Genomic DNA, 26703 nt, shown 5'->3' on the forward strand with positions numbered 1-26703 from the left:
TACCTTGATGCACCTGCCAGTACTCGAAAGACCTTTGTTTTCAAACTGCTCCTAGCTAAGACTCGCCAGAGAAAGAACATTGCTCCAGCTGTGGCATTATCGGGCATTGCAGTGTCAGTCGATGTGTGTGTGTCAGTCGATGTGTGTGTGCTGAGTCCATATGTGTGTGCATTTAGGTCCATGTGTGTCTGCGTATTTTTTGCCCGGGCAACGCCAGATGTGTGTGTGTACGTCGATGTGTGTGTGTTAGTCGATGTGTGTGCATGGCTCCATGTGAGTGTGTGTGTCTCTATGTGTGTCAGTCGATGTGCGTGTGTGTGAGTCCATATGTGTGTGTGTTAGTCCATGTTTGTGTTAGTCCATATGTGTGTGTAAGTCAATGTGTGTGTGTGTGAGTCGATGTGTGTGTTTGAGTCAATATGTGTGTGCGTGTAGGTCCATGCGTGTGTTTAAGTCCATGTGTGTGTCTGTCTTTTTCGAACGGACAACGCCCGATGTGTGTGTGCGTCGAAGTGTTTGTGTGTGTCAGTCCAAGTATGCGTGTCAGTCCATTTGTGTGCGTATCAGTCACTCGTGTGTGTGTTAGTCCATGTGTGTGTGTTAGTTGATGTGTGTGCATGGCTCCATCTGAGTGTGTAAGTGCATTTCTTTGCGTGTCTGTAGGCCCATGTGTGCGAGTGAGTGGAGAGAGTGCAGATCATTAAGGACCTTCATAATGGTGAGCGTGCCCGGGTAAAACTACGTGGCCGGGAGTCAGAGCCATTCCCTGTATACCTTGGGGTGCGACAGGGATGTCCTCTGGCTTCCACATTATTTAACATCTATTTTGACCACGTAGTTCGTGAAGCCTTCAATAGCTGTACCGGGGGAATCTCCATATGGTACAGATATAATGGGAGGCTGATCGATGCCCGGGTGCGGTCAAGGGATGGCTCCCTATTGCTCAACCATGTTATGTATGCTGATGATTTGGTAATAGCTGCTCATTCAGAGGAGGAGTTGGAGACGCTGCTGCTGAGACTGGAGCGTGCCACTAAGAGGTGGGGCCTTACCATCAGCCCCACCAAAACTAAGCACCTGCCTGGGTATTTTGTACCATCGGACACTCCACCCCCACAACTCCCAATCGGTGATGGGGCAGTTGTGGAGCGAGTGGAGAGTTTCCCATACCTGAGCAGTGTGCTTATGACCGGCTCCAGTTTAACAGCAGAGGTCTCACTCCGAATCAGTCGAGTGGCAATATCTTTTCATTGGTTGCGTAATGCTGTGTGGAAGCTACCTGGTCTGTCGCTCCGCACTAAGCTTCAGGTCTTCTCGGCCATGGTCATTCCCTCCCTTCTCTATGCTTGCGAAACTTGGACCCCCTAATGGAACATTTTCGCCGGTTAGAAACATTTAGGCCGGCCTGCCTACGATCCATCCTGGGTTTAACCAGGCTGGATTGTGTGAGGAGCTCACAAATCCTTGAAAGATCTGGACAAAGTCCCATCGGTGAGCTCCTCAAGGCAGGCAAGGCTGCGTTGGCTGGGCCATGTAGCCCACATGCCCAATCACCGCATGCTCAAACAGCTTTTGTTTGGCCTGATCGAGGGGGCTAAACGGGCGTGGCACAGGCTAGAGAAGAGATAAAGTGATGTGGTACAGGAGGATGTGGAGCTGAGTGGACATGCTGATGACTGGTACCAGTGATAGCAAGATCGGCCTCTGTGGAAGAGGCTCGTGAAAGACACTACTGGGCAGTTGGAGGCAGTCGCCCTCCAACAACAACGGAGGGTGGATCGAGCGATGCTCACGATAACGAGTGGTGCACCGGGTGGCTGAAGCACAGCAAGTTGGCACAGTAGGGGGCACAGGTGGTGCATCAGCCAGTCAGCTCAGCCATCTCAGTCAGTCGACCCGTGGCACCTGGGTCTGCCCCGTGACCTCCTGCCTGCGGGCGTCCGACACTTCACTAGGCCTCAAGGTGCAAATAGCCTGGCACAAGCGTCGTGGTGACGTCACCGCCACCAAGTGGCGAATAGCGGTTGTGTGTGTCTTTTTCGCTCGGGCAACGCTGGGTACTTCCCGTTAGTTATTAATAAATTCCTTCAAACTGACGTCGACTTGGAAGATTACTTTTAGACCGATCAATGCGCAGTTGAAAGTTAAAATACATGAATATTAAACAGATATAGGGTGACTGTTGAGACAAATGTATGCACATTCATTAAAAAACATTCCTACTCAGTGCCAGACCATTTCAAATCCACTTGCATCCCCTTCCCCCGCATGTCCTCCGCATGCCCCCCAGCACCACTCCCCCACAACCCCCAACATCGCTTCCTTCCACAACACATTCATAAATACACTTCAACATCATCGTAATCACCACGCTCATCAGAATCTTGGAGCCGCATTCACCTCCGGCTCCGTGTGGAGCTCACAAAGAGTTCCCCGCTCATTGTATCAGAGCCGGTGCCGGCGATCGGAGCTGTGGAGGTGAAATGCTACAGGCTGGTGTGCGATTCGCTCATGGGGCAGCTCCGTCTGCTGCTGGGTCAGCATCGCCTCTCAGCTTAAATCTACAAACGCAGGTTTACTCTGTGAGTCCAGTTGCTCCTCAGCTCCTGCTTCACTTCCTCACTGAAGTCATTGCCATCCACCCTGCAGCACAGAGAGAGGTTCACGCTGACGCGGGTTCACACGGAGACTCGAGCAGCTCCTCACAGTTCGAGACCCACACAGCCCCCACAACAACCGCGCTGGATGAAGGTCTCCCCATGCCATGAGAGCTGCTTTACAATACTTCACCACGCAGGTCATTGCAGGTCTGTGATGGCAGGGACTGCAGATCTAGGATAGTATAGTTCAAGGGAGAATTGTGCTGCACACTGGTCCGTTGCCCACAACTTAGCTCTGCTGCCTATAACCCCTGTGGTTATGTGCGTCATCCATCTAAGCACTATCTAGGCTAAAACCTGCTTATCTTGCAGATTTAAGATAAGGCGCATTCCCAGTCGTTTGGTCATGCTCCTTGGTCTGATAATGCTTATTACATGTACTGGAATACACTCCACGACTAATCCCAGTTCTGGCAATGGCTCGTGTTGATAGGACACAGCCGTGCTGTGGAGAAGGTCCATTGCTCAAAACATTGCCTTTTGCATATATTTGTTATGTTAAGGCTACAGAGTTTTGTCTGTAGCAACAATTAGAGTGCGTATGAGACACGAGCAGCATAACTTACCAGAGCTCCCTCAATGATTTGTTGGTGATCATAATGTCATGAAGAGATAGGATCGATTTGTCCATCAGTGAGCAGTACTGCAGACTACAGGAGAGAAGAGGCACTGAGTGAGGTGAAATTGGAAAATAAAGTGTACACTCACAAGAAATGGAGAGCAACTCAACATCCTTCAATACAATGACAATGGTGGAAATCTTATAGAATCAGTTAAACAAAGAGGGAGGGAGTGATCATTGCAGACACAGGAAAGCAACCCTATTTGTCTATTATTTGTGTAATGCGGCTTTGTCCAACACGACATTTCCAGTAACGTAACCCCCCGGCGAGGTCTGCCTGTATGAAATATTGTATTCAATATTGTTTGACCATGAAAGGCCAATGTAGATACAGGCAGAATGGCCAGAATCAAAATGTGAATATTTATTTATATTGGAGAATCAGAAAAGCTACTTGACTTTACCGAAAGAACCAAAGAGTATGGATTCCTGCAGTGACGAAATCTTCAAATCAAGATAGAATGTTTTCAATGTATAGGTTTGGCGTATAGGTCATTGGTGACTTTATGGCTGTAATAAGGGTCAGGTTGTGGTCTTATGAAGGTAAACGCATGGGTGGGCAATTAATGTCAAGATTGCAGCCGTTCGTTATATAAACTAATTAATTTTAATTTACGACGTTAAATACACATGGCCATCGATTATATCCAGAGCGTCATTATCTGGCTTCCAACATCCGGTGAAACGGGAAAAACTGCTGGAAAGGCTTTACCAGTTTACCGACCGGCACCATGTGCGTGACAAAACAAGTAGCTATGCTTTATTTCAGTGCCAAATAATATATACAGTACATTACACATTACAAACAACTTAAAAATGAAAATTCTGCACGTATATACACTTTTCATGACTAATAACTAGTCATAGAAACTGAAAATATACAGTGCGATCCAGCGAAAATTGCGTGCAATTCGGCATTTGCCAAATCACCGGTCTGAAGGCTGCATCAGTGCGACGATTGTCAAACAAAAGTTGTCAAATACAAGTTGTTGTTGTCAAACATAAGTTGTTGTCAAACAAGTTGTTGTCAAACACAAGTTGTTGAACAAGAGCCTAGTACGCACATCACCCCATGCAGAGTCTTCGATATTGGAGTGGTAATAGCGGTACAGTAAATACCGTCACTTTTTACAGCAGGATATTTATTTTGTCATTGTATATTTATTTAAATATGTTCACACCGCAAACTACTTATAACACCAAATATACATACAGAACACCGATAAACATCTTATTCAAGAATGTGCAAAAATAAGCTATTTTAAATAATGATGCGATTATCTGGGTTTTTTTTTAATCCAGTACCCCATTCCCTCCCTAGCCACTGGATAATCGATGATCTACTGTATTAACATAATATTGTTTAAATCATGGGTTAAAGTAGGTAATGTGACAATTGTATTATTTAATAGTGGTTAAAAGTGCTGTAATAAGTGTGGCTAATAACTTAATGATTGCATAAGAAATAAAGTTATAATAGACGTTAAAATACAACATTATCATGCTATACTGAGTATATTATATTCTTTGGTCTTTCAGTAAAGTCACGTAGATAGGTTCAAAAAAATAACAAAAAATAACCATAAGCTATGACGTTTCAATCGCAACACAAGCAGTCGTCTTCGGGGTTAGCTTCCAAGGCAAACTGTTTATAACGGTTTCAAATAGGTATAGCCCAAATGTCTGCAGCCAATGATAATGTAAGTGGTGGAGAGCCAACCTACCGCAACCAAGTGGTCGGCGCGCGAAGTGGCTGTGCTTTTGTGAACCCTGTGAAAGCGCAAGTTTTAAATGGGCGTAAAGCACCACTAACATCGAAAGGTGCTACGATGGAAACATCATAGCCAATTATGACTTAAAACTGGTCGATAACGTTCTTCCTATGATTGCTCAGTTTGTACTCACCTGCTCGGTTGAAAATGTGTCTGTGTCTATATACATGGATGGCTTCATGAACGAACCTTTGTTGATAGCCAGTGGGCGGGCAAAGTACCTTCGTCTTGGAGAAATCAATTCCGTGTGAGCCCACCGCATTAAAACAATGATTAGCCACGGCCGAGGTATTGGTCCTACCGTGTTTCAGATCTGCCTAAAGTTCACGAACACAGTCCGAGACATGTCGCTTAGTTTCCCCAATGTAACTACTGCTGCAGACACATCTTAGTTTGTAGACAACGGGGCATTGCATGTCAGGGATCACATCCTTCACAGTGACCCCTGCCAGTGACCCCTGCTATGTATTGCAAGGTGATGGTTTTGATTGGGTCCTCAGAAGGGTATTTTCCAACGGTTGGGGTGATAGCTTTACGGATTGTGTAGTCCAAATATCCATTTATCTTCAGAGCTTGGTGTACATGTTACAGTTCATGGGCTAGGTGTTGACGGTCGCAAATACACCGAGCTCTATGGTGTAGAGTTTTGATTAGGGAATTATTCTGGGATGGATGGTAGTGGGAGTAGGTAGGCATCCGTATGGGTGGCTTTCCTGTAGAGAGTGTCCCATTGAGCCATCTGGTCTCTTTTCTATTAAAACATCCAAGAATGGTAACTTGCCATTCCTTTTCCACCTCCATGGTGAAATTGATGGCTGGTTGTATGGCATTGATGTGGTTGAGGAATTGATTCAGAGCTGGTCTGCGATGTGGCCAGGTGACGAACGTGTCATCTACGTGCCTCTTCCACAAGGACAGACTAGAGTGGATGCCTGGATGGCATCTGTCTCTTATTTTTCCATGAAAACATTGGCTACAACTAGATATAAGAGAGAACCCATTGGGGTACCTTCAACTTGTTTGTAGAATGTTCCATTCCAGGTGAAATGTTGGTGAGGCAGTGTCACACCAAGGCCGGTACATCAGCATTCAGTCCTTGTTGGACCAAATCTTCAATGATTGCAATGGTGTCAAGCACAGGAACTTTGGTAAACAAGAGACCACGTCGAAACTAACGAGCAAATGACCTTGAAAAAGTGAGATGTCCTTAATTAACGATACCAATTGAGCTGAGTTGAGTACAGCTGAGGTGGTCTTACCAGTGAATTGTTGTAAGGTCTCAGACATAAATCGGGCCAGTTTGTAGGTGGGTGAGTCAATGGTGGAGGCGATAGGGCGAAGGGGTAATAAATTATTAAAAGCTTTCGTGACTGCATAAAATTGCTCATTGTTTTTTTCGGTAAAGTCACGTATGTAGAAATACAATAAAATTATATTAAAACAAAACAATCACGACGTTTCGATCACAACACAAGCGATCTTTATCAGGTGATTGTTTTGTTTTAATATAATTTTATTGTATTTCTACATACGTGACTTTAGCGAAAAAAACAATGAGTAATTTTATGCAGTCACGAAAGCTTTAATAATTTATTAACACACTTCTACGGGGATGTTACCGTTGCATTTCTGTCCTAAATGTACACCCCAAGCCTGTTCCCATCCCCCCCCCCCCCCCCCGCTTCTGTGTATGTGCAAGATGTGCCTTTTTTGAGCTGCCACAAGATGTTTTTTGAGCTGCCGCTCTCTCTGCCGCCCCCCCCCTCAACCTTATTTCCTATTTAAGCTTCTGTTCATCCCTCTCTCTCTCTCCTTGCCTCTCTGTCCGTCTTTCCTACTGACCGTGTACCTCGTATTTTCACTCTGTCTATGCTGGTTTGTGCAATCCAGAAGTTGAACACGAAATTTAACACTCTTCTGAAATTCGTGGTCTGCCAGGAAGTGTCTAACTGTGTTGTTGTCCTGACTGGCTGTGCTATTTAATAACACTAAATATACAGAGCACCTAAAAATATAATCTTACTTAAGAATATGCAAAAATAAGCCATTTTAAATAATGATGCAATTATCTGGTGTTTTTGAAATTCCGACTGCCGGATAATCGACGATCTACTGTATTACCATAATATAATTTGAAACAATATCATTGATTAGAGTAGGTAATGTGATAATTGTAATTGTATTGTTAATAGTGGTTAAAAGTGCTGTAATAAGTGTGGCTAATAACTTATTTGACGAGTGCATAAAAACAAAGTTATAATAGACGTTAAAATACAACATTATTATGTTATACGAGTATCTTTGTGTTTTGTGTCTGTGTGTGTATATTTGTTTAGGTGTGCTTATATGTGTGTGTGCATCAGGACACTCACGCTAACGTCTCCAAACTCCCTTCTCTTCCCAACATCCCGTCCGCTAAAAGTCGGAGGCCGCTGTCTCCGATCTCGTTGTGACTCAACCTAAACCCGGGTGGACGAGAAAAGGGACAGCGCTGACTCACTGAGCCCACGGGAACCGCGGAGTCAAACACGCGGTGACTGAGGGACACTCACAATGGCGGTGCACGTGACCAGAGCACACACGTTCATGAGCAAAGCTGCTCATTGTTTCATGTATAACACAGAAGCATATGATATTTGTGGCATTCACAAATATTTTACTCACAATCATCCATTCATTTATACTGCACTGTACCTTTATAATCTGAAACGTGTTTGTGTTTACAAGGGTCTTGTTTTGCAAGACCTCCTCTACAAAAAAACAAAGATCCCCCGTGTAGCCTTAACAGACTGTAGGGGCAAGTGCTGTTAGCGAGCACCTACTGTATGAAGGCCAGAACGGCACACGAGGGGGTGGGTGGCCAGCACCACGCCCGACCGCCTTTGTCTCCCCAGTGATGATGTTTACACACCGCACCAGGTCCTCATTTGAGGCTGAGTCGACCTAGAGGGAGGCCCACGTCCGGTTCAGATAATCGTCACCGGTGTTGGCCGTGAGCGGGAATCGAACCCAGGACGCCGGGTTCATAGCCCAGCGTAGCGCTACCCGCTACACTACCGCTCCTCGTCTACACACCTACATACACACACAGTAACTAAAGTAAATGACTCATGAAATAAACTTAAAATTCAAACCAGCAATAGAAACATGGGAATATATAGTTCTCAGTATAGAAAACAAGCAATTACGTAATGCTACCTAAGGAAAATAATTACGTAATGATATTTAAAAAATACCTTAATCCTGTGAAGCTCGGGCTCGGTGAAGGCGGCGTTTTGGTTGAGGCGGGGCTTAAGCCTCGCTCCGCAGGAGACGACCGCAACCTCAACGCGCTGCACTAGTTGTTCTTATGTAATTAACGCTACCATTTCCACACGTTGAATTTTATTACACGATTCATGGGAGCATTTCTGTAAATTCGGATTTCCGTAAACCTGGGACTGCCTGCACATACATGCGTATATTAACTAATTTGTCCATGGCGCACTCAGATCACTGGACGAATTGCGCTTCATGAATGTGAATCCTTATTATATGAAGATTGCTTGCATTCATTTTAATGTAAAAAAATACTGTCACATTAAAACTGCAGACTCAAACAGGGGTGTGTAAAAGTGTGTGAGTGTGTAGTAACGTGCACGTATTCGTGTATATGCATATTAGTGTATATGTACATGTGAGTGAGTGTGTGTATATTCATATATGAGTGTGTACATTAGTGTACATGTAAGATCTAATAAATCTGAAAATCTAAATAGGCACGAGCCTGGATGGTGCTTCTACCCATGACTAACATGCATTACAACAGGTGTTGTAGCCTGCGGAGCTGCGTTATGGCAATGGAACAACATTCATCTCTATGCTCTACACCAACCCACACTGACAAGATTGGTGATGTATGGTCAAATAACCCCCAAGACCTGCATGGTATGGGAGTGCCTTATCCAGCAGTGGAGTGACCAAAGGCTGCATGCACTGTGTACGTTTGTGTGTGTACATGTCTGTGTGTATATACGAGTGTCTTTGATTGTGTTTAGGGGAATGGTGGGAAAGTTGTTGGCACATTACATTACGAACTAAGTGACCTGGGTTTAATATCTGTAAACAGCATCAGTGGTGAGTGATAAAATAAAATCTAGGGTGACTCAGCCTTAAATGAGTACCTGGTATGTTGTGTAAACATCAGCAATGGGGAGAAAAAGACAGCCAAGGACGGTGCTGGTCAGGGAAGTGCGATCAGCACTTGCCTCAAAAGTGTGTGCAGGCTCCACGGGGAGATTGTCTTTGTGCTCTAAAGTGCAGTGTAATAGTGTGTGTTTGTTCCCTGTCACTGGCTTCACTTTCCCCACCAGTTTATATGGGCTACTTGGGGGATCTTTGTCTCTTTAATGCTTTACAACTAAGATTAACACCCATTACCAATCAGCTGTCTCTGTAGTGGTGAGCACAATCACTGACCATGATCCACTGTGAACCAGGGGCTTGAATCGGCCACGTGGATCAAACCGTTACCCTCACTCTCCACCGCAGTCGCAATCAGGGCTACATTTTCTCAGTATGGCCTAAGGTCACCTCACTCCCTGCATATAGTGTGAGGGCTATCATTATCGCTAATTAAATGTTGCTGAAGATGATGGAAAACTTTACAGCATCCATGAATATGCATAACTTTTTTTTTCCTTTTGTACTTTAACATACAGTGAGTGCAGCATTCACTGTGGACCCACCTACTCACTGTACATTTACTCACCCACTCACACTAATTCACTCATTCACCAACCCACTCACACAATAATTCACTCATTCACCAACCCACTCACACACTAATTCACTCATTCACCAACCCACTTACACGCCACTCACATCCTCACTTAACTCCACATATTCACTCATCGATCCACCCACCAAGTCACCCACCAACTCAAGCAGGCACGCACTCACTCACCGAACCTCATCCCTCAGTGGATGAGTGGGAGTGGGTATGCGGCTGGAGAGTGAAGGTATGGGCAAGGGTGGGGGATGGGTTATGGAAAAAGTGAAGGCAGGAGCAGATTGGGGGTTAATGGGAGGTATCAAGGGAGGGGTGAGCGTGGCGTGCGGGGAGAGGAGTGAAGTGAGTGAGGACAATGATGGCAGTGGCAAGGGGAATAATTTGTCAAAATTTGTATTCATGCTTGGGCTACGCAAGACCGAGTGTTTACGTGAGAATGGAGTTACATTGTACTGTATGCACAGTTAATAAGTGAGGATTCTTATAGAGAAAGATCTGCCGTATAGCCTTAACAGACTGCTGGGGAAAGTGCCGTTAGGGAGCACCTATGAAGGCCGGCATGGCATATGATGGAGTGGGTGGCCAGTATCACGCCCGGCTGCTTTTGTCTCCCGAGTAGCGATGCTTTACACACCGCACCTGGTACTCAATTGAAACTAAGTTGATATCACACACACACACACACATGCACACACAATTTGTGAAGTAGTGAAGGCGAGGTGTGCAAGTCTTACAGTAGCTCTTTACATCTGTGCAGTCCAGGCTGAAGCCTCTTCATTTCCTCGGTGCCGATGCCACAGCCGAACAGGTTGAGTGTCTCCACAGGTTCTTCTCGCTGCAGCAGGATCCAGGAGATGGCAGAGCAGTCTGGCAGGGACAGCCTTGTGAGTGACAGGTCTATCTCAGTCATGGACCGAGTGGCATCACTCAGGGACTTGCGGTCATGCAGCTCGTGCAAGCAGTGCAGGAGACTGATGAGCCTGTGTCTGTCAACATTCTGAGTCTCCATGCTGTGATTGAGCCACTCGATTATTTCCTTTTGAGAATCAGCAGATGGAGGATCCAAGATACCCTCAAAGAACTTCCATGGAGGGCTTGATGCTAGTCCACAAAAAAAAACCTCTGAAACACATCAAACCTCCCATCTTTGCTGTCCTTAATAGCCTTGATGACGTCACTCACTGGCCGTGTTGAATGTGACAGATGCACGGCTATCGCTGCAAAAAATTCCTGCATTGTCAAGTGTGAAAATGAATAACAACTCCCTTGTTGAATGCCCTCACATGTGAACACTTTGTTGATGAATGTACTTCCTAGTTCAGAAGAACTAACAAAACACTCTTCTAGATATTTTTGGCTGAACATCTGGATGTTTTGCTGAACCCCCTTCAGAGCCATATTGGCAAGAGACTTCCTTGGTTCCGCGGCTGCCACGTCCATGGTGTTTTATGAGCCCACACACGTATTGCGTGAAGAGGTCAGTCATTGATTTGAGGATAATCTAAGAATGATCAGACTTTTGTAAATGTTCCTTCAGTGTAATGGCTGCTATATGGCAGAATGAAGGGTTCTGGGACAATGTATTCACCGTTTCATTTTCCTGCAGGAGCTTGAGTGCCCTTTCTGCTAGACTCCTGTCTTGGTAAAATTTGTTTAAGAATGATAGTTTATCGTCGTTGGAAAACCCAGTGATTTCAACAGCTCGATCAACATTCACTTCACTCAGCTGCTCCATGGCAATGGGTCTGGTCGTTATCAAGACCGAGGCCTTGGGCAAGAGATTTCCATTCACTAGGGCAGCAATGATGGCTTCTACTGTTGCCGTCTTACGTGGATCAGTGCAAGTATTGGCATAGTGAAGGCGCTTTCCAAACTAGTCCAACCCATCCATAACAAAAAGGGTTCTCTCTTGGTTTGTGAAAACCTCATCCGCTTTGTTTCCCAAACATGAGTGCATCACAGAAAACAGCTCTGCGAGTGACACCTCTCCAACATCATTTATCTCCCTGAACGTGATGAGCACAATGTGCTCAAAGCGTTGTGCAAACACTCTCTCACCTGACAGAAGGCTGTGCACAATGAATTTGCTCAACATGGTTTTACTGCTGCCTGGAGTCCCCACCACAATAACCAGTCGAGGGTGTGTTTTTTTTTCCAATGGAACTGATGGGATCAAAGAGCTTCTTGTAAGTCATCCCTTCTCTATGTGCTCTCTCCATCGGCTCCTTGTGCTGTTTGCCTCTCGCTAGTAACTCGTGCTCCTTGGTTTCTTGATGGCGGTAGTAGGGAACCAGAATTGGCTTCACCATCCTCTCCAGCAAAAACACTGCAGGTTCTCCAGGTCGTGCGTCGTAGGTTCGTGTTAATGATGTCAGCTTCAGCAAGAATTCTCTGAAATCCTCACCAGGGTTATCTAAATTAAACAGATATTATTTAGCAAACAAATTAGTTTCATTTATACTAAAAAACATTCCTATAGCAGAAAAATATGATTAAATAAACTATGTAATTAAAAAAAGCGTAGCGAATTCGTTCACTATGGATAATGCAGCAACATCATGTACATCACGAATTATTGCGTGGAAGTTTTCACGAAGCGTATTCTACAAATGCAATTTTTATAAACACTGTACCTTTGTAAAATATATTTTTTATTATGACAAAAATGTTCCAACCACTTGAATTTAACTTTTTATATTTCACTAGTATTGGGGCTGTGTTTCCTCTCCCATCTCAAGCTGGCCTATATCACGTAGCACGGGGGCTACACTGTGGTGGAGGAGTGCAGTACACCAGGCACGGTTCTCTGCAGGTAGAGAAGATGCAGTGTTTGCTAACTGGCGGAGCCAGTTATGGGGGGGGGGGGGGGGGTGGCACGTGCCTCCCCTGATCCGATCGAAATCCTTAATTTCGATCGATAAATCAACATTTTGCGACCGCCACTGTGTAGCATATTACTATGTGCCAGAGACTCTATGAGATGATAGGACAATAGTCTGAGTCCATAATTGGCAATAAGTAACGGCAAAGCAGTTATAAGTGATTCACATAAGTGTGCGCAGTTGCGTATACAGTGCACGACTTCCCTGAAGGGACACCTTCAGCGAGCGCGATGCCGATCACACGGTTCGAATTCGACCCTCGATCGTTGGCTGCGCCATCGCCGCACACGCGTCGAATAAAAAGCAAGGGACAAGTCCTTACGTAATAACAACTATAAAAAAATGTTTATTGCTGGAGGAGTTACCCCCCTACCTGAAAATCCTGGCTCCACCATTGTGCTTGCACCTTCACAATAACAGCCACATAAATCACAGAACTCGTAACATCCCACGTGATGCATCGTAGGTTCACTTGAACTTCAACTAACCTGGCTACTGCATCATCAGCAAGCACTGTGGCATCCCCTAGATTGGGGAGAGTGGAGATTCCCCTAATGACAGATTTGCTCGACATCTTTCATCACAGCTTTTCAAGTTAACATCTAACTCGATGGCTCATAACTTTGATGGTGTTATTTTAATCTCTCCGTAATCTCTCCATAATTTAATACTTGGGAGTCATGAGTTAGAGTGGACTTTTTACAAACGATGAGGGCTTAAATATTGACATTTTATTTGGAGGAAGTTTTAACCAATTCAAGTCAGGGTGTAAGAGGAAAGTAGGTTCCGTTATATGAGTCAATGGCAATATAAGGCTGGGTGTCATTAGAAATAGCAGTGATAGTCGATAATAAAAACATATTTTTTTCTCAAAACGAGGAGATTGTACTGAGAATAAAAGATGGCACAGGACTGCGCCATGTGGAACACCACAGAATTAGGGCTTCTGAACAGAAGACAGTGCTTGCATGGAAAAATATGAATCAATTCCAGGGGTTGAAGCAGAACCAGGAAATACGTTTGTCAGAAAACACCTGCATCGCCATGAAGATTCAAGAGGATGGAGTGGTGTCAAAAGCAGCCCAAAGGTCAAGAACTAGAAGCAGCATCCATAGTTTAACAGAAATGGTCATTTGCCCTGCATAGGGGAACAGTTTCAATGACATGGCCTTGGTGGAATCCAGATTGTACCAAGTCATGGAGACCATGGCAGCAGATGGGTTTGCTGCCATTGCCAAACATCTTGGGCTTGACACTTGAAAGAGAGCTTCATAGGTCATTACATTATTACAGCTTAAATACCATGTCTGTGTCTGAAGAGGAGGTAGAAAATCACCATGTTTACGTCTTTTCCAAGGAAAGGGAGGTGTGGGATATGACGAATTAATGAATGTTGGGGTCCAGTGTGGATGTAAGTTTTTGATATTTACACACATTTTCATTATCCATCTATCCTTTCCTCCCAATTGCTGATAAATTGTAGTTTCCCTGCTATGGAATGGAATATAAATGTCCTCCTTCTGAGAGGAATGTTGTCATGCAAGGGTGGTGCAGTTTGCTAATATTAAATGACAATCTCAGTTCAAAGCAATTCCTTCACCTAAACTTGCCAGAGACATGTGAATGGCTATGTGAAGTTTAGCATCACTCACGAGAAGCTGCTCCAGGGATGGCTTTACCCGCAGTTCTGCTCAGATCGACACCGATCACGTTGAGCTGCTGCTCATGCTGTGAGATCCACTGATCCAAGAGAGGGATCTCGGATCTCAGTCGCACGAGCACATCTTCAAGAAATATCATGCAGACTTGTTCTCCCTTTATGAGCACCAGGTTAACCAGAAGCCGTGTTTGCACAACGGGGTCATTCTCGCTGTTAAGAGATGTGTATTCACTGTCCAGGACTATCCCTGTTTGATAGGAATGGTCAAGCACTTCTGAAGACTTCGCCTGGAGGTATTTCTGCAGATTCACTTTGTTGGTTTTAATGATCTCATATGCAGGATCTTTTGATGCCATCACGATATATGCATCGAGTCACCTGAAGAAAATGAAAACAAACCACGTGTCACCTGTAAGCATAGTCGTGTAATTTTATCCAGGTACAGGGAAGAATAATTATAAAAAAATAAAATGTTGCTACTAAAATCTGAGAGGTCTCGGTTAGGTACAATTGTGACTTTAGGTATTTGATTGTGAATACATTGACTTATTTAAATTGTAATGAAAGCTTAAAATTGTTATTGGAATATATATAAATACATAAAATTGCATCAAAACACTTTAGGCATCTCAAAACACTCTTCAGTGCAAGTATTTGAACATTCACATCAACACAACACTACGATAAAAAAAGTAAAATGTGAACCTAATTCAAAACGCCACACAGTTTTAGCAGATTAAGCAGCTGCGTGACACCACGTGCTCACTGCCTCGACCATCGTGATGCCACGCAGACGGCAAATTGCATTGTAATGTGCAATGATCGGGATAGCGTCACCTCTAGTTGAGTGACGATTAGAGGGTGGGAGCCAGGTTTGATCTTGGGTAGTCCCTATGTAGTGGGCACTCCCATGCTCTCAATGTATGGGTAGAGGGTGCTTTGAGGTTGTCTAGCAGTGGTATGACGTCACATACCGCGCTCCCAGCAGCGGCTGGCGGGGCCGTTTGTGAGGGGGCCGGGGGAGCTGACAGAGGGAGCCGATGGAGCCAGGGGGCCGACGGGGCCCGGGGGAGCCGGGGGGGGGGGGGGGGGCGACGGAGCCGGGGGGAGGAGGGGGCGACAGCGCGAGCAGAGGGAGCCGACACTGACTTTCTCATACATCATACACTGACTCACTCACACATCATACACTGACTCACTCACACCATGCACTCGCTCACACATCATGCACTGACTCGCTCATCATGTGCTTACTCACACATCATACACTCGCACAACCACTGACCCATTCACTCATCATACACAGGTTCACTCATCGTGTGCTGGCTCACTCGCACATCATACACTCACTCTGCCGCTGACTCGCTCACACATCATACACTGACTCACTCATCATGCGCTGACTAACACATCGTGCGCTGACTCACACATCATATACTCACTCAACCTAATACTGACTCAATCATCATACGCTAACTCGCACATCATACGTTGACTCGCACATCATACACTCACGCTGCTGCTGACTCACTCACACATCATACACTGGGAGTGTCGTGCTGCCAGCTATGGCTGCAGGTTTTGTCGTACATGTTATGTTTATTGTTAATTTTAAAATCACAGTTCCTATGATTACTGCTGTTACATTGTTTTTGTAGCTTTATTTTGGTCTGGTTGTGGTTTAATAGTTTTCTGCAATGTAGATTCATATTTTGTTTGTTGCGGTTGCACTCGACTTAAGAGCCACATGGCTCACAGGGCTATACCTAATAAATTAAACTTGAATACGCTTCACAGAAATGAGTAAACATGACCTTTTGTGGAGGTAGTGTGTTTGTGTGGGGAAGCCAAAACTTAAAGTACACACATGAGGCAGCGTCAATGTTACTGTAATGTTCATTATGTTAAATAAATCACTTATACAGGACAGCAGTGGTCCAGGTGTCTGTGCAACCACCTTCCTATGCCTTTGAATCTCCACTTGCACTGTCTCTTAGGAATCCTTCAAAATGAGCGGCACGTTACATCATCAGCAGCCATTGTCTTTCTACCGCTGGATGAACGCCCTATATTTGTTTAACATGAGAAATTAATGAAAAAAATTCTTAATTTAACATTTTTTATTAGTATCAATAATAACGAAGCATCTGGTCAGTGAGTATTCACCACGTGCATTTACAACAGCATGCAGAGCATGAGACTATAACGAGTTTTGTACATCATGTTTGTAAACCCAAGTAATCCATTCTTTAGTATGAGATATTTATACATTTAACTCTTTGTGTATTGAGCTGTGTGTGTTGCATTGCTGCAAACTAAATATCTATACTGTACATATACAGGCCGGTCTGACTTAACCAGCGTTCTTTCTACAAGAATGTGCTATAACAAGCAATATTAATTTATCCCTGGGGTGTCACTATATACGTATGATTTTATGAGTAGTAAATAGTACGAGGAGATAATGCAATAGGGAGAAGGGGGTGAGGGCGTGGGCTCAGTCGCATTTTCTCTCATACAGCACACATCTCCACAGGAAATGAAAAAAATAACACCTGGCAAATGGACATACATTGATGTTTACGCCCAAGGCGCAACAACTCTATTGGTTTCACTATCGTACAGCTCCACGCTACACACAGCAGACGCGTGCTCCCTACAGAGGATAAACTGTCGAGCGTCTTCTACGCCGACAGCACGAGCTTCAACACAAACATCCCCCATGTAGCTCCACAGACTGGTGGGTCAAGTGCTGTTAGTGAGCCCCTTTGAAGACCCGCACGCAAAGTGGGGTAGAAATGGCCAGCACCACACCTGGCCACGTTTGTCTCATAGGTTATACTGATTACCCATTGTACCAGGCACTCATTTAATGCAGACACAACCTAGAGGACCCAAAACCAGTGTAAATATCACGTGCTATTGATAACTGTGGCTGAGTTTGTTGTGCAGCATGGCTCGCCACAAACACACATAGGCGATGTACACAAACATACAAGATACAAATGAGAAAAATCTCCCATATCGTTTTTTACATTATTGGGATTAGTTCTGCAAGTGAGCACCTAAGAAAGCCAGTACGGCACATGAAGGGGTGGGTACATAAACACAATAACAATAAAAGCCATTCTCCACTCAAAATATCTGACGTCAACAAAGTGTTTGTGCCAGGCTAAGTGCACATTGAGGTCATGTGGACTGTCGAAGGCTCATGGGCAGGAGGTTACAGGATAGATAAAGGTGTCATGGATTGAGTGACAGGGATGACTGGCAGATCTACCACCTGTGCTCCCTACTGTTCCACCTTGCTGCATTTTACTCATTCTGCACTCCGCTCGTTGTTGTGAGCATCACTCCTCCGCCCTCCGTTATTGCTGGAGGCAGACATCCTTCACAAAACTCCTCCAGAGACGCTGATCTTGAAACCACTGGTCGAGCTGTTGGCAAGCCCAAACAGCTCCACCATCCTTCTGTTACACAGCAGTCAAACTCTTGCCTATAGCGATAAGCCCCTTATATCTGGACAACCAGAAGCTGTTTGGGTACACAGTGACTGGGCATTTGGGCTACATGACCCAGCCAATGCTGCCTCACCTGCCTTAGTATCTCACTGATGGGCATTTGTCCAGATCATTCAAGGATCTAAGCTGCTCACATAATCTAGTTTGTTAAGCCCACGGTGGATCGTAGACAACTTGAATATGCAAAACCAGTGTGGATGTTCCTTTAAAAGGGATCCAAATTTCTCAAATGTAGAGAAGGGAGGGGATATCTGGCTGAGAAGACCCAGAGCTTTACATGGAGCGACAGGCAATGCAGCATTCAGTGTGTTACACAGCTGAGATAATTATGTTCAACCGATTCGGAGCATGACCTCTGCTGCCAAACTGGAGCTAGTCACATGCACAATTTCCAGGTATGGAAAATTGTTCTGCTCTGTCCAAAACTGCCCCACTGCTCATGGGGAGTGGAGGGATGGGAGAATACGGTGACACAGAATACCCAGGCAGGTGCTTTGTTTTATGTGGGGATGAACGTAAACCCCATTTCTTAGTAGTACTCTCGAAGTTCAACAAAAGCTTCTCCAGCTCATACTGGATATAATTCTTATGGTGGGGATGGTTGTAATGTGGAGGTGGGCAGTGGTAATGCACGCTCCTGTCTAATGAGGAACCAACAGTTTGGGACAATTTCAAGATTATGTAAACAACGCCGCCAAGACCTGCCCAACAACCTGTTGCAATATTGGAAATGAATGGATTAGTGATTAAACGTGGTCTTTAATTGAAAAAGAACGTAAAAACTGCTACAAGGGCCTAAGAAGGCAATGCAAAACTCAGATCTGGCATGAACAGAGGGGGCCTGATGGAAAAGCTGCAGCAGTTGAATAATAACTCTCAGTCAAATAAAGGATGACTTTGCAAACTTCAGTCAGCTCAGGGGAGCCTACTTCAATATTTCCTGTGCAATTACAAATGCCAGTGGCAAGCTCCTCAGCAGTTGAAGGCAGAAACTAGCATGCTAGAAGTAATTATGCTCCCAAATGCAGAATCGCTCTTCGTCATATCCCTTTGAAGAGCTCATGCAAGCCACAGCAACCAAAGACCCTACACCTTCTGTATTGAGCCATTTGAGTATAAAGTGAGAGGTACCCTAAGAAAAATGAAAGAAATCACTAGTATCCAACACTTGCAATGTCAGAGCAGAAATGCTGACACCCAGAGGCTCAACTATCATCACATGGGTGAGTAAGATCTTTTAACACACGTGGAGGGCAGGCTTGAAACCAGCTTTCAATGATGCAGCCTTTTTGGTTGGACTGCAGGCAGTCTTACTCGTGCCGTGTCAGTCATAGAAGTTGTTGGACCATACTTATATTTGCCTCAAGCAAGTCTTGACGAACAAAGTGGGGTATAATCTGCTGAGTAGTGTAGTGGAGGCTGTGAAATGAGAAATAATCAATTAGAGTGCCTTTAAAAAGAGCCTCTGTCAAGGTGATGTGCACATCAGTGAGATACAATCATCATTGGGAACAAGGTGGTGTACATTCAGCCTACATTTCTAAGGAGAGAACATACAGTGATGATCACAGGAGAAATCTGTGGATGGTAAGTGACAGGCCCAAATAATTGCATCAAAAGAAAAGGGAATGAGTGACCTCCGAATGAGTAAAGGTTGATTAGAAGTTCCAACAGGAAGCCTTGGTTGCTGGGCGGAGAATGAGTGAAGGGGAGTAAAGCGAGATGGTAGGGACGATATAGGAGAACATTGGGAGGGGAATGAGACGATGGGAGAGGCAAGCAGGAGCGTGTCCATGGTGGAACTTGAAGACAGCAAAGGGGATATTGTGCTTGATGCAGAAATTAATCGGATACCAGTGGAGGGATCAAACACGATCACAGCTTTACCAATTAAAAACCAGGCAACAGAAACAAACATGAGTACAGTATTACCAAAGACAAGACTGTCACACTATATAAAGTCCCACTCATTTCATGGATCGTTATTAAACAAAGGTGTCGCTTTAATCGACATTGTGAACTCGGGATGTTACGGGACAATGAGTCCCATAGGCAACGCCACAGGCTGAAGGGCACAGTGGGGGCTATCACTCCCTCGACTGACTGTGCGCGAGTAACAGACTTCAGCCTCTATTGACGATCTCTGTGAACAGGGAGGTGGAAGCCAATAGAGTTCATGTCAACAACAAAAAACGTGACCTTTAAAGAGACAATGCTCCTGTTAAAATACGATTGACAGTACATTACCATTTTTACATGCTTCAGAGTACTATACCCATTTTAGAAGCAGCGTTGCTTTGTAGATTGATTTTGTTACTGATGGAGATAGTAAAAAAAGCATGTGGCAAGATGAGACGTTCATTCGAATCCGTGTTCTCAATGACCTATCCCCTTGGCATAGCCCGAGCACAAGACACTGATACTATTTTACTCAACACCCACCTCTATAACCCCCCTAATCGCTCCCCCTCAATCCCGCTATCTCCCCCTCCCCCCATCGCGATGCTATTTATCTTCCAAAAAAACTTCTTCGATAACACCGCTTTGAAATGAAATGTTTATAGTAAGAGACGATTCAGGCAATGGCCCTTTTGTCACAGCACTTCAGTCTCCTCGACTTGTGACATCGGCACCACCCATGAGGAGGCCGCATTTGTTGCACTCCAAGATGGCTTGGTGAACGCCCCTCCCCTCCACTACCCAGACTTTTCCTTGCCGTTTGTCCTTGATACAGATGCTAGTAACACTGGCATTGGAGCTGTTCTGTCTCAAGTTGTCAATGGCGTCGAGAGTGTTATCGCATAAGGAAGCAGAGTGCTGTCTCCGGCTGAACAGCGGTACTGTGTCACACGCTGATAACTGTTAGCTATCGTGTTTTTCTTGCAACAGTATCTTCCATATTTGTATGGGAGAGACTTTGAGGTGCGCTCGGACCACGCGGCGCTGCAGTACGCGCTGCAGGTTGATCAGCCATCTGGCGAACTTTCACGCTGGTTGGAGGTCCTCCAGGACTACTCTTTTCAGGTTACCTATCGCAAAGGCTCCCATCACACGAACGCGGACGCCTTGTCGCGATTACCCACGAACGAGAGTTGCGCAAGTTTTTCGGGCTCCGGTCGCTGTAAGCCGCGCAACGAACACTCGCCCCCTACCCTTACGGCATCGGCCGAGGTTGTAACATCTGAGGGTGCTGGGGATCCAGTGGCGCGTGATGCTGTCATTGGATTGAACCACGAAGAATGGGGGCGCCTCCAGGTTGAGGACGCTTCCCTGCTTAAATTGCGATGCCGTGTCAGAGAGACTGATGGGGGCGAGGATCGATGGGGTGTCGCCTCTTTCATTCTCAGAGGCGGATTGCTCATGCATTGGGACGGAGAGATGCGATGTTCCAACATTGTTGTGCCCACCGCCCTGCGGGGTAAGGTCATTTGGGCGGTGCACGAGCGACTGTTGCCCTTGGGTGTGCATAAACTAGCATTGGCCACACGTAAGTCGGATTTCTCCTGGCCTGGCATGGCTGAGGATGCTGCTAATTTGTTGAAGGGGTGTGTGCAGTGCACGCGGTAGAAGCCGCTCGTGGGAATAAATATTTTCTGGTGGGAGTCGAGTATTTCTCATGATGGCCTGTGGCCTGGCCGCTTCCCAAACAGTTGGCGGCAAAGATCACTGAGGCATTCCTCAATGGCTACGTAATTGTAGTGGCATGGTTGAACATGATCGCCACTAATCATAGCCGGCAGTACTAGCTTGTGTCAGTAGGGAGCAGAGGGGAGGCTGAACCTGCTGGATTAATGATGACGGGCCGTTGGCCAAGGCAATCCCTGGGGGAGCATCGTGACCAACGGTCGGGACCCCAGATCCCGGGAAGGGGGCTAGGGAGATGATGTCATTCTCCAGACCCTCGGAGACGGTCCTAGAAGGAAGGCGTGGCCAGGGGCAGAGTGAGCCAGGAGCCTATATATAAGTCAGGTCCCTGAGCGGTCCCAGCAGTTGTTGTCCGGCCGAAGACTGAAGAGCATCCTGGAGCCCTGAAGAGAAGAGCCCAATGGGCAGATCCGAACCCCTGGCTAGGGTCGGCTCGAGCTTGTACCAGTGAAAGCTCCAGCTGATAACCAGTGAAGACTCAAGGGAAGACTCAAGCCCCAGCAGTATAGATGTCATGATAGCCAGTCAGAGGCAAGCTAGTCTGGAGGGACTACCTCCATAGAGTATCGGGTGAAAGGGGCCATTGCCCCATTGTGTAATAACCTGTTAATGTTATAATAAATGTGTTGCCTCAGAGTAAGCTTCCTCCAGTTTATTACCCACTACATAATGGACAAGAGTGCTCCCGAACGTCTTCTGAACAATCAGGGCAAAACATTTTCTTCAAAATTATTGCAAGAGGTGTGCGTTAGTTGTGAACCAAGAAAGTACGCATGTCACCGCACAATCCGCAGATGGATGGTATGGTTGAGGCGGCTGCACAGGACTGACCTCCATGTTGAGTCATCAGGTCAGTGAGAACACGACCCCCTGATTCATGTTCAGTTACAAGCCGCACCCAACAAGGCTAAATCTTAAATCTCTGACTCCGTGTGCTGTACCCTTCAAAATCTTTCCTAAGTGCGGGAGACTTCCAGGGTAAATTCTGATTCGTGCCAATTGGCCAATGAATGGCTGAGGAGCTTCCGTACTTCAAAACATGAGTGGGCACCTGGGGACAGAGCTTGGTTGCACTGTCCACAGGTACCAATGGGTACATCGGCCAAATTGCTCAAACCCTGGAGAGGGCTGGTTGATGTGATTCGGGTCATTCGACTGCAGTGTGTCCAGATCCGCTTGGGGCGGCGGAGTTGTTTTGTACACTCCTCTTGCCCTAAGCCCTTTATTGCTCCCTGTGAGTTTGTTCCATCTCCACACTGTGGGCACCGAGGGACAGATGTGTCCGGCGAGCTGGCATGTGTGCGTGTTGAGCTTGGTCCTCAGCGGAGTCGTGTGCTTCCTCCCTCAGGTGCCACGCGCCTGATGTCCCCCGAGCCGCCGCCGGCGCTGTCGTCACTTGATTCGGGAGAGGAGAACCCGTCGACCCGGCCTACTGCTCTTCGTGAGGAGCCGGATTGGACTGGACAGTTACATATTCCCCCTGGGACCTCCAGGGAGAGTGAGCCCACTTTCACTGGAGGCCCAGCCACGAGGACTTGCTCAAAAACTCTTCGGATTTTGTGACACCCATGCACACACACTCCCACACCATCAGTTGCTTGTCACACTCAGTAGGCCATATCGGTTATTGGCTGAACCTAGCCTTTGTTGTGCTTATGGGTATTGTTACACGGTGAGGATGGGAGTTGTTGGTGATGGAGGGGATTCCGTGCATTCGCGTTTTATATTTTCTCGTGTTGTTCTGTACATTTGTAGCTAGTGTATATATTGTATAGGTGGGCTTGGGTATTTATATGCTATTTGTTAGTGTTAATTATTGAGGCACACATAGCGTTTAGTCATTTTTACTCGCTTTTTATCACCTAATTCAACCATTGGAAAGATGTTCTAAATCATACCAAACATTAAACTAATTTTCAATGGTATTTATCCAAATAGTGATATACCAAACTTTCATAGAAGCTTATTTCACTTCACACCTACATTTGTAAACTCCCCCCCCCGCCCCGTGCCGGTCCTCTACGTTCCACTTCACACCCCCTCCCCCCCTCCGTGCCGGTCCTCTTGTGCGTTACGGTTATTTTATGCTAATTCCTTTGTCAAAGCATTTTGTTTCCTCCCACACAGCTTAAAAGGACGCGACCTGGGCTGGACTGTCTTCACTCCAACGCTGTCCTCATGACAGTACGGTCCCCTTCACCTGATGAAGGCCACTTGTGTTGTGGCCGAAACGTCATGATTTTTGTTGTTTTATTTTTTACCTACGTGACTTTACCGAATAGAACCAAAGAGTATGGATCCTTGCAGTCACGAAAGCTTCAAATCTAGAACTTATTCACTTGGTTAGTTTTAAGGGGGAGTTGACAGCCAGGACGGCTGAATGCTACGAATGGGGGGGGGGGGGGGGTAATGTAGTGACATCGGGAATGCCACTGTGTAGTGCCGGCCTGAGAGGCACGGCGTGCGATGTAATTACATCACCGACACCCCATATATGTGGGTGTAGTACCAGCCCTAGTGGGGCTTGGTGAGCGCTGAGTCATGGCGCTGAGCATATAAACCGGGTCCCCAGAGGGACCGGGGTTCAGCTTTGCTGTTGTCTTCTGAAAGATCTACATTCAACGTCCGTGAAGAGTCACCAACACATGGGCAGGACTCAAGCTGGAGTCCTGCTCATTGTAGCTATCCCAGAGTGTTAGCGCAGATAGCCTGGTGGTCCACCACCATAGGTTATCTGGTAAAAGGGAAGTTACCCCTTCGTGTTGGTATAAATAAATTTGTTGCCTCCAAAGAGTATGTCTGCGACTCAATTGAACCGACTACACAATGGTGCAAAGGTCAGTAAAGTGACCGAGGCCACCAGGGGCTGTACCAGTATACCACATCAGATTAACAAGGGGCTCAGTGGTGGCAACAAGTTATCCCCTTCGCCTGGAATGCAGGAGATCGTGGGTTCGATTCCAACCCCAACGCCTGGATATTTGGAGTTTGCATATTCTCCCCGTGGTGGCGTGGGTTTTTCTCTGGATCCTCGAGTTTTTTTCCCTCCACATTTAGAAATATGCGTTTACAGTATTTGGCTGCTACAAATTTCCATGTGATAAGCCACTTCGTTGAGCTATGATTTGTGGCCAGGTTGCTTTTGAAAAACAGCTATATAGCTCAGTGGTCCTTACTTGGTACAATAAAATAAAAATCTGCCGATTCCTGGAGTTATACTATAGGAAGGCCTGGGTACCCAAGGGACCAGGTTACACCATTTGTCAGTTCAATGAAAAATCGACAAACAATAAATCCAACAAACACACCCAGTGCTGAAATGCACTGAAAAACAGTAAATGTACCAGAATGAAGCAGTACATATCTTGTCAAGTTGTATTTATGCAACAAAGATAACTAAAGAAAAATAACCAAATCCACAATTAGATGTGGATGTGATAATAAAGTAAAGCCCTTCTGGATAATGGGCACCCTATGCCCTGTCGGTCGTGTTGATTTTTTACCATATTTCACCACGCCGACTAGTGCGGATTGGTGAAGCGAGGGGGGCAGAACTGATTCATTTGTCACTCTCCTCTGGATTTAGTCCATGGGTGTGTAGTGATGTGCGCTAAGCACTGTGCAATTGGACGACCCCACATGCCCTGGGCACCCTTTCGCATGAGATATTCAAACTCAATCTATTTTGCAGGTGAAATATTCCTGAAATAAAAATGCAATGAAGGAAAAACAGAGAAACTGCCATGACACGGTGCACAGGTGTGAATTAATATATTATAATAATCAGTTACACGACTGACCATACAAGGCAAGCACACCATGGTGGTGCTCGCTTCATCCACCCAGCAACACACTTCAGCGCAATTGTTTCCCAGCGCCTATCTCGTGACTCGGTATGGGAATCGCTGCGGCGGTGTCCGCTCGTGCAGCTCCATGCGACCCACAGCAGACGAGCGCTCCCTATAGAGGATCCACGGTCGCGCGTCGTCTACGCCTACAGCACGAGCTCCGACACAAACATCCCCCATGGAGCTCCACAGACTGGTGGGGAAAGTGCTGTTATTGAGCTCCTATGAAGGCCGGCATAGTACACGAAATGGTAAGTGGTCAGAACCACGCCGGACCGCCTTTGTCTCCCCAATGTGTGATGTTTACACACCGCCCCAGATACTCATTTGCGTTACACACACATTTACGTCCCTACCCCCCACCGCACACACACTCACACACTACACCGTCTTCCACACACATTTAAGCACCAATCAAAAATCCCCCGTGTATCCTACACAGGTGGTTTATATTCTGGACCACACCACCCACCGTCCCACATGCACCACGAACTCCCCACACTCACCCACGCTGTGAAGTGTCGAGTCGCCCCGCGTCTCTCGCCCCTGACGCGGCCCAGCTCCCCGTGTAGCCTCCTCTGCCGTGCTCTCAGCCTCTGGCCCTGACGCAGCAGAAAGGAGAGGGGTGGAGGGGTGACGGGAGGAGTGAAAGGAGCGTTGAGGGGAGGGTTGGGGGGAGGATCGGTGGGAGGGGTGGGGTGGGTGGAGTGGGTGGGGTGGGGTGGGTGGGGTGGGGTGAGTGGGTGGGTGGGGTGGGTGGGGTGGGGTGAGATGGGTGGGGTGGGTGGGGTGGGTGGGGTGGGGTGGGTGGGGTGGGTGGGGTGCCCATTGCTTTCTTCGGCCCCTCCCCCCACCTCTGCTACTTATTTTAAGCCTCTGTCTGTTCATTCCTCCGGCACCTTTTTTCTTGCTTCTCTGTCCGTCTTTCCTCTTCTTACCTCTTGTGTCCCTGTATATGTATTTCTGCTATCTTATACCTCGTATTTGTTCACTCTGTCTATGCTGGTATGTTCAACCCAGAGGATGAACACGAAATTTAGCATTCTTCTGAAATTCGTGGTCTGCCAGGCAAGTGTCTAACTGTGTCGTTGGCCGACTGGTATTGCATCACGTAAATTTTTCTTAGGTTTTTTGAATTCTCGTCTCTCATCTTGTTGTTGTATTTACCTCCGTGCAGTTTAACTCTCTCTATGTGTTGCGTTGATGTCACCCTATGTGCTATTTGTTTTTACACCTGATGAAGATCGCTTGTGTTGCGGTCGAAACGTCGTGCTTGATTTATTTTAATATAATTTTATGGTATTTCTACATACATGACTTTA

At 46.2% G+C, this 26703-nt stretch overlaps 1 protein-coding gene across 2 annotated transcripts; it reads right to left on the bottom strand.

Annotated features, from left to right (window-relative positions):
- On the bottom strand, window positions 1-26021 carry LOC116937621 (ribonuclease inhibitor-like). 2 transcript variants are annotated; one of them, XM_076063528.1, is made up of 7 exons: window positions 25888-26021; window positions 14360-14745; window positions 10560-12238; window positions 7427-7513; window positions 5007-5052; window positions 3227-3310; window positions 1-2643 (listed from the first exon to the last, which is right to left on the bottom strand). In XM_076063528.1, exons 3-6 carry the CDS (start codon window positions 10832-10834, stop codon window positions 3263-3265), a joined length of 456 nt encoding a protein of 151 aa, XP_075919643.1. In that variant the 5' UTR covers window positions 10835-12238; window positions 14360-14745; window positions 25888-26021; the 3' UTR covers window positions 1-2643; window positions 3227-3262. The 2 variants fall into 2 exon arrangements, with proteins under 2 accessions (XP_075919643.1, XP_075919642.1); XM_076063527.1 differs by lacking the exon at window positions 5007-5052.
- Window positions 26022-26703: the final 682 nt, after the last annotated feature.

This window comes from Petromyzon marinus, unplaced genomic scaffold, assembly GCF_048934315.1.
Source record: "Petromyzon marinus isolate PM22_M1 ecotype Great Lakes invasive population unplaced genomic scaffold, UKy_Petmar_22M1.pri1.0 PM_Scaffold_141, whole genome shotgun sequence".
Lineage (NCBI taxonomy): Eukaryota > Metazoa > Chordata > Hyperoartia > Petromyzontiformes > Petromyzontidae > Petromyzon > Petromyzon marinus.